General features: G+C 45.2%; 1 protein-coding gene across 1 annotated transcript in view; it reads right to left on the bottom strand.

Moving 5' to 3' along the window:
- Positions 1–10,144, bottom strand: part of LOC123732713 (oocyte zinc finger protein XlCOF19-like) — a 66,947-nt gene extending 56,803 nt beyond the window's left edge. Inside the window, exon 1 of the mRNA XM_045711971.1 lies at positions 9,657–10,144. Within this exon, the coding sequence (XP_045567927.1) occupies positions 9,657–9,906 (250 nt within the window). The 5' untranslated portion in view covers positions 9,907–10,144. The remainder of the gene's footprint in view (positions 1–9,656) is intronic.
- Between the last annotated feature and the right edge of the window lie 2,915 nt (positions 10,145–13,059).

Here is a 13,059-nt window from a genome sequence, read left to right as displayed (position 1 = left end):
GTAACTCTCTAGGTCATGCCAGTAGGCTGTATCTCTCTAGGTCATGCCAGTAGGCTGTATCTCTCTAGGTCATGCCAGTAGGCTGTATCTCTCTAGGTCATGCCAGTAGGCTGTATCTCTCTAGGTCATGCCAGTAGGCTGTATCTCTCTAGGTCATGCCAGTAGGCTGTATCTCTCTAGGTCATGCCAGTAGGCTGTATCTCTCTAGGTCATGCCAGTAGGCTGTATCTCTCTAGGTCATGCCAGTAGGTTGTATCTCTCTAGGTCATGCCAGTAGGCTAGAGTAGGTTGTATCTCTCTAGGTCATGCCAGTAGGCTAGAGTAGGTTGTAACTCTCTAGGTCATGCCAGTAAGTTACAGTAGGTTGTACCTCTCTAGGTCATGCCAGTAGGCTATAGAAGGTTGTATCTCTCTCGGTCATGCCAGTAGGTTGCATCTCTCTAGGTCATGCCAGTAGGCTACAGTAGGTTGTAACTCTAGGTCATGCCAGTAGGTTACAGTAGGTTGTAACTCTGTAGGTCATGCCAGTAGGCTACAGTAGGTTGTAACTCTCTAGGTCATGCCAGTAGGCTACAGTAAGTTGTAACTCTCTAGGTCATGCCAGTAGGCTACAGTAAGTTGTAACTCTCTAGGTCATGCCAGTAGGTTACAGTAGATTGTAACTCTCTAGGTCATGCCAGTAGGTTACAGTAGGTTGTAACTCTGTAGGTCATGCCAGTAGGTTACAGTCGGTTGTAACTCTGTAGGTCATGCCAGTAGGCTACAGTAGGTTGTAACTCTGTAGGTCATGCCAGTAGGCTACAGTAGGTTGTAACTCTCTTGGTCATGCCAGTAGGCTACAGTAGGTTGTAACTCTTGGTCATGCCAGTAGGCTACAGTAGGTTGTAACTCTCTTGGTCATGCCAGTAGGCTACAGTAAGTAGTAACTCTCTAGGTTGCCAGGAGGCTACAGTAGGTTGTATCTCTCTAGGTCATGCCAGTAGGCTAGAGTAGGTTGTAACTCTAGGTCATGCCAGTAAGTTACAGTAGGTTGTATCTCTCTAGGTCATGCCAGTAGGTTACAGTAGGTTGTAACTCTCTAGGTCATGCCAGTAGGTTACAGTAGGTTGTAAACACTTGGGGTCATAACAGTAAGTTACAGTAGGTTGTACCTCTCTAGGTCATGCCAGTAAGTTACAGTAGGTTGTATCTCTCTAGGTCATGCCAGTAGGTTGTATCTCTCTAGGTCATGCCAGTAGGTTACAGTAGGTTGTAACTCTCTAGGTCATGCCAGTAGGCTACAGTAGGTTGTATCTCTCTAGGTCAAGCCAGTAGGTTACAGTAGGTTGTATGTCTCTAGGTCATGCCAGTAGGCTACAGTAGGTTGTAACTCTCTAGGTCATGCCAGTAGGTTACAGTAGGTTGTAACTCTGTAGGTCATGCCAGTAGGTTACAGTAGGTTGTAACTCTGTAGGTCATGCCAGTAGGTTACAGTAGGTTGTATGTCTCTAGGTCATGCCAGTAGGTTACAGTAGGTTGTAACTCTCTAGTTAATGCCAGTAGGTCATGCCAGTAGGCTGTAACTCTCTAGGTCATGCCAGTAGGTTGTATCTCTCTAGGTCATGCCAGTAGGTTGTATCTCTCTAGGTCATGCCAGTAGGTTCTATCTCTCTAGGTCATGCCAGTAGGTTGTATCTCTCTAGGTCATGCCAGTAGGTTGTATCTCTCTAGGTCATGCCAGTAGGTTGTATCTCTCTAGGTCATGCCAGTAGGCTGTATCTCTCTAGGTCATGCCAGTAGGCTGTATCTCTCTAGGTCATGCCAGTAGGCTAGAGTAGGTTGTAACTCTCTAGGTCATGCCAGTAGGTTACAGTAGGTTGTATCTCTCTAGGTCATGCCAGTAGGCTAGAGTAGGTTGTATCTCTCTAGGTCATGCCAGTAGGCTAGAGTAGGTTGTAACTCTCTAGGTCATGCCAGTAGGTTACAGTAGGTTGTATCTCTCTAGGTCATGCCAGTAAGTTACAGTAGGTTGTACCTCTCTAGGTCATGCCAGTAGGCTATAGAAGGTTGTATCTCTCTCGGTCATGCCAGTAGGTTGCATCTCTCTAGGTCATGCCAGTAGGTTACAGTAGGTTGTAACTCTGTAGGTCATGCCAGTAGGCTACAGTAGGTTGTAACTCTGTAGGTCATGCCAGTAGGCTACAGTAGGTTGTAACTCTCTAGGTCATGCCAGTAGGCTACAGTAGGTTGTAACTCTCTAGGTCATGCCAGTAGGCTACACTAGGTTGTAACTCTCTAGGTCATGCCAGTAGGCTACACTAGGTTGTAACTCTCTAGGTCATGCCAGTAGACTACACTAGGTTGTAACTCTCTAGGTCATGCCAGGAGGTTACAGTAGGTTGTAACTCTCTAGGTCATGCCAGTAGGTTACAGTAGGTTGTAACTCTCTAGGTCATGCCAGTAGGCTACAGTAAGTAGTAACTCTCTAGGTTGCCAGGAGGCTACAGTAGGTTGTATCTCTCTAGGTCATGCCAGTAGGCTAGAGTAGGTTGTAACTCTAGGTCATGCCAGTAAGTTAAAGTAGGTTGTATCTCTCTAGGTCATGCCAGTAGGTTACAGTAGGTTGTAACTCTCTAGGTCATGCCAGTAGGTTACAGTAGGTTGTAAACACTTGGGGTCATAACAGTAAGTTACAGTAGGTTGTACCTCTCTAGGTCATGCCAGTAAGTTACAGTAGGTTGTATCTCTCTAGGTCATGCCAGTAGGTTGTATCTCTCTAGGTCATGCCAGTAGGTTACAGTAGGTTGTAACTCTCTAGGTCATGCCAGTAGGTTGTAACTCTCTAGGTCATGCCAGTAGGTTACAGTAGGTTGTAACTCTGTAGGTCATGCCAGTAGGTTACAGTAGGTTGTAACTCTCTAGGTCATGCCAGTAGGTTACAGTAGGTTGTATGTCTCTAGGTCATGCCAGGAGGCTACAGTAGGTTGTAACTCTCTAGGTCATGCCAGGAGGCTACAGTAGGTTGTAACTCTCTAGGTCATGCCAGTAGGCTACAGTAGGTTGTAACTCTCTAGGTCATGCCAGTGGGCTACAGTAGGTTGTAATTCTCTAGGTCATGCCAGTAGGTTACAGTAGGTTGTAACTCTGTAGGTCATGCCAGCAGGTTACAGTAGGTTGTAACTCTCTAGGTAATGCCAGTAGGTTACAGTAGGTTGTATCTCTCTAGGCCATGCCAGTAGGTTGTATCTCTCTAGGTCATGCCAGTAGGCTAGAGTAGGTTGTAACTCTCTAGGTCATGCCAGTAGGTTACAGCAGGTTGTATCTCTCTAGGTCATGCCAGTAGGCTACAGCAGGTTGTAACTCTCTAGGTCATGCCAGTAGGTTACAGTAGGTTGTAACTCTCTAGGTCAAGCCAGGAGGCTACAGTAGGTTAAACTCTGTAGGTCAAGCCAGGAGGCTACAGTAGGTTAAACTCTGTAGGTCAAGCCAGTAGGTTGTAACTCTCTAGGTCATGCCAGTAGGTTACAGTAGGTTGTATCTCTCTAGGTCATGCCAGTAGGTTACATCTCTCTAGGTCATGCCAGTAAGTTACAGTAGATTGTATCTCTCTAGGTCATGCCAGTAGGTTACAGTAGGTTGTATCTCTCTAGGTCATGCCAGTAGGTTGTATCTCTCTAGGTCATGCCAGTAGGTTGTATCTCTCTAGGTCATGCCAGTAGGTTACAGTAGGTTGTAACTCTCTAGGTCATGCCAGTAGGTGACAGTAGGTTGTATCTCTCTAGGTCATGCCAGTAGGCTACAGCAGGTTGTAACTCTCTAGGTCATGCCAGTAGGTTACAGTAGGTTGTATCTCTCTAGGTCATGCCAGTAGACTACAGTAGGTTGTGTAACTCTAGGTCATGCCAGTAGGTTACAGTCGGTTGTAACTCTAGGTCATGCCAGTAGGTTACAGTCGGTTGTAACTCTGTAGGTCATGCCAGTAGGTTACAGTAGGTTGTAACTCTCTAGGTCATGCCAGTAGGTTACAGTAGGTTGTAACTCTCTAGGTCATGCCAGTAGGTTACAGTAGGTTGTATCTCTCTAGGCCATGCCAGTAGGTTGTAACTCTCTAGGTCATGCCAGTAGGCTACAGTAAGTAGTAATTCTCTAGGTTGCCAGGAGGCTACAGTAGGTTGTATCTCTCTAGGTCATGCCAGTAGGCTACAGTAGGTTGCAACTCTCTAGGTCATGCCAGTAGGTTACAGTAGGTTATAACTCTCTAGGTCATGCCAGTAGGTTACAGTAGGTTGTAACTCTGTAGGTCATGCCAGTAGGCTACAGTAGGTTGTAACTCTGTTGGTCATGCCAGCAGGCTACAGTAGGTTGTAACTCTGTAGGTCATGCCTGCAGGTTACAGTAGGTTGTATCTCTCTAGGTCATGCCAGTAGACTACAGTAGGTTGTATCTCTCTAGGTCATGCCAGTAGGTTACAGTAGTTTGTATCTCTCTGGGTCATGCCAGTAGGTTGTGTCTCTCTAGGTCATGCCAGTAGGCTAGAGTAGGTTGTAACTCTCTAGGTCATGCCAGTAGGTTACAGTAGGTTGTATCTCTCTAGGTCATGCCAGTAGGTTACATCTCTCTAGGTCATGCCAGTAGGTTACAGTAGGTTGTAACTCTCTAGGTCATGCCAGTAGGCTACAGTAAGTAGTAACTCTCTAGGTTGCCAGGAGGCTACAGTAGGTTGTATCTCTCTAGGTCATGCCAGTAGGCTAGAGTAGGTTGTAACTCTCTAGGTCATGCCAGTAGGTGACAGTAGGTTGTAACTCTCTAGGTCATGCCAGTAGGTGACAGTAGGTTGTATCTCTCTAGGTCATGCCAGTAGGTTGTATCTCTCTAGGTCATGCCAGTAGGTTACAGTAGGTTGTATCTCTCTAGGTCATGCCAGTAGGCTACAGCAGGTTGTAACTCTCTAGGTCATGCCAGTAGGTTACAGTAGGTTGTAACTCTCTAGGTCATGCCAGTAGGTTACAGTAGGTTGTATCTCTCTAGGTCATGCCAGAAGACTACAGTAGGTTGTAACTCTGTAGGTCATGCCAGTAGGCTACAGTAGGTTGTAACTCTCTAGGTCATGCCAGTAGGCTACAGTCGGATGTAACTCTCTAGGTCATGCCAGGAGGCTACAGTAGGTTGTATCTCTCTAGGTCATGCCAGTAGGTTACAGCAGATTGTAACTCTCTAGGTCATGCCAGTAGGTTACAGCAGATTGTAACTCTGTAGGTCATGCCAGTAGGTTACAGTAGGTTGTAACTCTGTAGGTCATGCCAGTAGGTTGTATGTCTCTAGGTCATGCCAGGAGGCTACAGTAGGTTGTAACTCTGTAGGTCATGCCAGTAGGCTACAGTAGGTTGTAACTCTCTAGGTCATGCCAGTAGGCTACAGTAGGTTGTAACTCTTGGTCATGCCAGTAGACTACAGTAGGTTGTAACTCTCTAGGTCATGCCAGTAGGTTACAGTAGGTTGTAACTCTCTAGGTCATGCCAGTAGGTTACAGTAGGTTGTAACTCTCTAGGTCATGCCAGGAGGCTACAGTAGGTTGTAACTCTCTAGGTCATGCCAGGAGGCTACAGTAGGTTGTAACTCTCTAGGTCATGCCAGTAGGCTACAGTAGGTTGTAACTCTCTAGGTCATGCCAGTGGGCTACAGTAGGTTGTAATTCTCTAGGTCATGCCAGTAGGTTACAGTAGGTTGTAACTCTGTAGGTCATGCCAGTAGGCTACAGCAGGTTGTAACTCTCTAGGTCATGCCAGTAGGTTACAGTAGGTTGTAACTCTGTAGGTCATGCCAGTAGGCTACAGCAGGTTGTAACTCTCTAGGTCATGCCAGTAGGTTACAGTAGGTTGTAACTCTCTAGGTCAAGCCAGGAGGCTACAGTAGGTTAAACTCTGTAGGTCAAGCCAGGAGGCTACAGTAGGTTGTAACTCTCTAGGTCATGCCAGGAGGCTACAGTAGGTTGTATCTCTCTAGGTAATGCCAGTAGGTTACAGTATGTTGTAACTCTCTAGGTCATGCCAGTAGGCTACAGTAGGTTCTAACTCTCTAGGTCATGCCAGTAGGCTACAGTAGGTTGTAACTCTCTAGGTTGCCAGGAGGCTACAGTAGGTTGTATCTCTCTAGGTCACGCCAGTAGGCTACAGTAGGTTGTAACTCTCTAGGTCATGCCAGTAGGCTACAGTAGGTTGTAACTCTTGGTCATGCCAGTAGGCTACAGTAGGTTGTAACTCTGTAGGTCATGCCAGTAGGTTACAGTAGGTTGTAACTCTAGGTCATGCCAGTAGGTTACAGTAGGTTGTAACTCTGTAGGTCATGCCAGTAGGTTACAGTAGGTTGTAACTCTCTAGGTCATGCCAGTAGGTTACAGTAGGTTGTAACTCTCTAGGTCATGCCAGTAGGCTACAGTAGGTTGTAACTCTCTAGGTCATGCCAGTGGGCTACAGTAGGTTGTAATTCACTAGGTCATGCCAGTAGGTTACAGTAGGTTGTAACTCTGTAGGTCATGCCAGCAGGTTACAGTAGGTTGTAACTCTCTAGGTCATGCCAGGAGGCTACAGTAGGTTGTAACTCTCTAGGTCATGCCAGTAGGCTACAGTAGGTTGTAACTCTCTAGGTCATGCCAGTGGGCTACAGTAGGTTGTAATTCTCTAGGTCATGCCAGCAGGTTACAGTAGGTTGTAACTCTCTAGGTAATGCCAGTAGGTTACAGTAGGTTGTATCTCTCTAGGCCATGCCAGTAGGTTGTATCTCTCTAGGTCATGCCAGTAGGCTAGAGTAGGTTGTAACTCTCTAGGTCATGCCAGTAGGTTACAGCAGGTTGTATCTCTCTAGGTCATGCCAGTAGGCTACAGTAGGTTGTATCTCTCTAGGTCATGCCAGTAGGCTACAGTAAGTAGTAACTCTCTAGGTTGCCAGGAGGCTACAGTAGGTTGTATCTCTCTAGGTCATGCCAGTAGGCTACAGTAGGTTGTAACTCTCTAGGTCATGCCAGTAGGTTACAGTAGGTTGTAACTCTCTAGGTCATGCCAGTAGGTTACAGTAGGTTGTAACTCTCTAGGTCATGCCAGTAGGTTACAGTAGGTTGTAACTCTGTAGGTCATGCCAGTAGGCTACAGTAGGTTGTAACTCTGTAGGTCATGCCAGTAGGTTACAGTAGGTTGTATCTCTCTAGGCCATGCCAGTAGGTTGTATCTCTCTAGGTCATGCCAGTAGGGTACAGTAGGTTGTAACTCTCTAGGTCATGCCAGTAGGTTACAGTAGGTTGTAACTCTCTAGGTCATGCCAGTAGGTTACAGTAGGTTGTAACTCTGTAGGTCATGCCAGTAGGCTACAGTAGGTTGTAACTCTGTAGGTCATGCCAGTAGGCTACAGTAGGTTGTAACTCTGTAGGTCATGCCAGTAGGTTACAGTAGGTTGTATCTCTCTAGGTCATGCCAGTAGGCTACAGTAGGTTGTAACTCTGTAGGTCATGCCAGCAGGCTACAGTAGGTTGTAACTCTGTAGGTCATGCCAGCAGGTTACAGTAGGTTGTAACTCTCTAGGTCATGCCAGTAGGTTACAGTAGGTTGTATCTCTCGAGGTCATGCCAGCAGACTACAGTAGGTTGTATCTCTCTAGGTCATGCCAGTAGGTTACAGTAGGTTGTAACTCTCTAGGTCATGCCAGGAGGCTACAGTAAGTTGTAACTCTCTAGGTCATGCCAGTAGGTTACAACTCTCTAGGTCATGCCAGTAGGTTACAGTAGGTTGTAACTCTCTAGGTCATGCCAGTAGGTTACAGTAGGTTGTAACTCTCTAGGTCATGCCAGTAGATTACAGTAGGTTGTATCTCTCTAGGTCATGCCAGTAGGTTACAGTAGGTTGTATCTCTCGAGGTCATGCCAGTAGGCTACAGTATGTTGTAACTCTCTAGGTCATGCCAGTAGGCTACAGTAGGCTGTATCTCTCTAGGTCATGCCAGTAGGCTACAGTAAGTAGTAACTCTCTAGGTTGCCAGGAGGCTACAGTAGGTTCTATCTCTCTACGTCATGCCAGTAGGCTACAGTAGGTTGTAACTCTCTAGGTCATGCCAGTAGGTTGTAACTCTGTAGGTCATGCCAGTAGGCTACAGTAGGTTGTAACTCTGTAGGTCATGCCAGTAGGTTACAGTAGGTTGTATCTCTCTAGGTCATGCCAGTAGGCTACAGTAGGTTGTAACTCTGTAGGTCATGCCAGCAGGCTACAGTAGGTTGTAACTCTGTAGGTCATGCCAGCAGGTTACAGTAGGTTGTAACTCTCTAGGTCATGCCAGTAGGTTACAGTAGGTTGTATCTCTCTAGGTCATGCCAGTAGACTACAGTAGGTTGTAACTCTGTAGGTCATGCCAGTAGGCTACAGTAGGTTGTAACTCTCTAGGTCATGCCAGGAGGCTACAGTAGGTTGTATCTCTCTAGGTCATGCCAGTAGGCTACAGTAAGTTGTAACTCTAGGTCATGCCAGTAGGTTACAACTCTCTAGGTCATGCCAGTAGGTTACAGTAGGTTGTAACTCCCTAGGTCATGCCAGTAGGTTACAGTAGGTTGTAACTCTCTAGGTCATGCCAGTAGGTTACAGTAGGTTGTAACTCTCTAGGTCATGCCAGTAGGTTACAGTAGGTTGTAACTATCTAGGTCAAGCCAGTGGGTTGCATCTCTCTAGGTCAAGCCAGTAGGTTACAGTATGTTGTATCTCTCTAGGTCATGCCAGTAGGTTACAGTAGGTTGTAACTCTCTAGGTCATGCCAGTAGGTTACAGTAGGTTGTATCTCTCTAGGTCATGCCAGTAGGCTACAGTATGTTGTATCTCTCTAGGTCATGCCAGTAGGCTACAGTAGGTTGTATCTCTCTAGGTCATGCCAGTAGGCTACAGTAGGTTGTATCTCTCTAGGTCATGCCAGTAGGCTACAGTAGGTTGTATCCAAGTGGAAACAATTGTCATCCCAATGTGGAAAGTGTCTAATTTGGTCAACAACAAAATGAATGGCTTATTTCCTACATGAGGTTTACTTGATCTAACAGAAGTTTCGTAATTCTTAAATTGTTACGTGGACACGTGACATACCGACAACTTTGATAAAAACACTATAGGAGTTGTCTCCAGATCGCTATGCATATTCATGCTAGTAGCTTTGCATCTCTCTCCATTGAATACAGGCGGTTGACGTCAACAACCCTCATAGAATATAAACAATAGATTACAATAATAAGATGTATCCACCAATCCAAAGACAGGATAGGTGGGAGCGAGACAACCCAGAGTGCTGCTTTGTGGACAACGACTCCCCTTGTTAGGACGGAGAGACATCTTGTCAGTATATCCATAATCTTTGGTGTAGCCAACCCAACTCTCACATGGCTCTATTGGGGGGAACGGTGTGTAGTAAAACATCACTACATTAAAATCACTACATGCCGTGGCCCTCAGTCTGCGGTTAGCAGATAGACCCTAATCAAATATATATGTTAAGTCACTTTTTGGAAACGGAACGGAGAAAACAAGGGGTAGCTTGTTCTCTACGTCGTCTGATTCTAGACATATCAGTCATCATCCCAGGGCCCTCCGTTGAAGAGGTATTGACGAGCCAACTCCGAATATCCAAAATGTTAAAAAGTAATTGAAGGCAGTACTTACTGGTGTTAATCATATCTCCTATCTCCTCCTCTTCATCTTTCAATGTGACAATAATCTCCCCTTCCTTCTTCACTCCAAAAACGCCATCCTCCTCTTTCACTGTAACAGCCTCACCCTCTACTTCTTGTTTTACTGCAACATCCTCCTCTTCCTTCTCCTCTTTCACGACAATGTTCAGCCCCAGAGCTTCTTTCTCCGTCCAGCAGACCTCCTCTTCTTTAACAGGAGGGGAGTAGTTTAGGGAGCTCATGTTCGGGGATGTTAGCTAGCTAGCTATCATTAGCGACTAGGCTAATGCTAACTTAACCAGCCAGCTACTATAGCTGACTAATAAAAAATAACGTTAAATTAAATAGGTTAACAAGTAGATACGACAGAAGTGTGTCTAAAACACAGTAGCTAATATAGACCGAAAGCGTATAAATAGCTTGAATCTTTCGGCTATGTTGGCTAGCAAACTACCGAGGTGGTAGACGAGCTGTTTATGAAGAACCGTCCACTAGATTATACGTCACGCTGCAGCATCGCCTGAAAGACGCACATCGCCGTCTGCTGACTGGAGGGAAACGCAGTTGAGGATCAGATTTTATTTTCAGACAAAGATTATTTTACATGGATTTAATTAACTTTTTTTTTAAACTTTAGTTTACAGCGCATTCGGAATGTATTCAGATCCCATGACTTTTTCCACATTTTGTCACGTTTCAGCCTCATTCTAAATTGTATTAAATAGAAAATGTTGCTCAACAATCTACACACAATACTCCATAATGACAAAGCGAAAGCAGATTTTTAGAAATTATCGGAAATGTATTACAAATAAAAAACAAAAATACCTTATTTACATAAGTATTCAGACCCTTTGCTATGAGACATATTACGGACATATTCAATCTCTCCCTATCCCAGTCTACTGTCCCCACATGCTTCAAGATGTCCACCATTGTTCCTGTACCCTATATATATATATATTTATTATTTAACCTTTAACTTGGCAAGTCAGTTAAGAACAAATTATTTATTTACAATGACGGCCTACCCTGGCCAAACCCGGACGACACAGGGCCAATTGTGCGCTGCCCTATGGGACTCCTAATCACGGCTGGATGTGATTCAGCCTGGATTCAAACCAGGGACTGTAGTGATGAATCTTGCACTGAGATGCAGTGCCTTAAACCATTGCACCACTCGGGAGCCCGGAAAGCAAAGGTAACTGAACTAAATGACTATCGCCCCGTAGCACTCACTTCCGTCATCATGAAGTGCTTTGAGAGACTAGTCAAGGATCATATCACTTCTACCTTACCTGATACCCTAGACCCACTTCAATTTGCTTACCGCCTCAATAATCCACAGACGAGGCAATCACACTGCACACTGCCCTATCCCATCTGGACAAGAGGAATACCTATGTAAGAATGCTGTTCATTGACTATAGCTCAGCATTCAACACCATAGTAAGTCTCCAAGTTCTTCATTAAGCTTGAGAACCTGGGTCTGAACCCTGCCATGTGTAACAGGGTCCTGGACTTCCTGACAGGCCTCCCCCAGGTGGTGAAGGTAGGAGAAAACACCTCCACTTCACTGATACCCACAATGAAGGGTACTCAGCCCCTCCTGTACTTCCTGTTCACCATGACTGCATGGCCATGTACGCCTCAATCATCAAGTTTGAAGACGACACAACAGTAGTAGGCCTGATTACCAGCAATGATGAGAGCCTACAGGGAGGAAGTGAGGGAGCTGGGAGTGTGGTGCCAGGAAAATAACCTCTCGCCCAACGTCAACAAAACAAAGGAGATGATCGTGGACTTCAGATAACAGCAGAGGGAGCACCCCCCTATCCACATTGATGGGACGCAGTGGGGAAGGTGGAAAGATTCAAGTTCATCATTGTACACATCACTGACAAACTGAAATGGTCCACCCACACAGAAATGTGGTGAAGAAGGCGCAACAGTGACTTTTCAACCTCAGGAGGCTGAAGAAATTTGGCTTGGCAACTAAAACCCTCACAAACTTTTACAGATGCACAATTGAGAGCATCCTGTCAGGCTGTATCACCGCCTGGTACGGCAACTGATAATGCCTGCAACTGCACCCCCCCGGTGATGCGGTCTGCCCAACGCATCACTGGGGGCAAACTACCTGCTCTCCAGGACATCTACAGCACCCGATTTCACCGGAAGGCCAAGAACATCATCAAGGACAACAACCACCCGAGATGGTCGATGGTCATTATGAAAGCACTCCAGAGTTCCTCTGTGGAGATGGGAGAGCCTTCCAGAAGGACACCATCTCCGCAGCACTCCACCAATCAGGCCTTGATGGTCCAGTGGCCAGATGGAAGCCACTCCTCAGTAAAAGGCACAACATTCTAATTAAAAAGGTACACTGTATTTAAAGGGATGGCTTAAGATGGAATGTACTGAAAACCCTATTGAAATTAAAACTCCATGAGAAAATATGTTGGCCAACAAGTGTGAGGGTTTTCAGCCGTTTAATGAAATGTATTCAGAGTGCCCAAGGTAGGTATGCAGAGCATGAAATGAGTGTGTAGACAAAGCATACATTCCTAAATGGGGATCGGCCCCAGTCTCCTGATAAAACACAGACCCCTCCTCCTACAGCAATTTCATGCTCATTTTGAGAAAGTGGCACTACAGTCTCCTGGTAAAAAACGACTTTGCCAAAAAACCCATGCAAAGTGCTGGAAGTGTGTTGATTTTATGGATCTACTTTTGATGAAATAAGGAAAATATTCAATTTACTTTTAGGGAAAAAATTGTACAATAAAACTGGAATAAACGTTAAAATCCCCACTTGCTCCTTGATTATCGATAAAAATTCTGGGCATTCAACAAAACATATAGTGTCCTCTATTACTCTGGGTACAGCCTACCTCTGAAAGCAATCTGCACAAACCTGGTCACATTCGACATATCAACATTTTGCCATATAGCCAGTTGGCAGGCATGCTGTAACGTCTCTTTTGTCAGTCAACATGTTTAAACACAACTGTTACAGTGGCTTAAATGAAGGAATGGAACACTATTAGATTCTAAATAGAGGAAAGGATGGAATGGAACACTATTAGATTCTAAATAGAGGAAAGGATGGAATGGAACACTATTAGATTCTAAATAGAGGAAAGGATGGAATGGAACACTATTAGATTCTAAATAGAGGAAAGGATGGAATGGGACACTATTAGATTCTATATAGAGGAAAGGATGGAATGGAACACTATTAGATTCTAAATAGAGGAAAGGATGGAATGGAACACTATTAGATTCTAAATAGAGGAAAGGATGGAATGGAACACTATTAGATTCTAAATAGAGGAAAGGATGGAATGGAACACTATTAGATTCTAAATAGAGGAAAGGATGGAATGGAACAC

This window comes from Salmo salar, chromosome ssa02 (assembly GCF_905237065.1).
Source record: "Salmo salar chromosome ssa02, Ssal_v3.1, whole genome shotgun sequence".
Taxonomy (NCBI): domain Eukaryota; kingdom Metazoa; phylum Chordata; class Actinopteri; order Salmoniformes; family Salmonidae; genus Salmo; species Salmo salar.
Note: the sequence above shows the minus strand (reverse complement) of the source record. Positions and strands in the feature narration are given on the sequence as shown.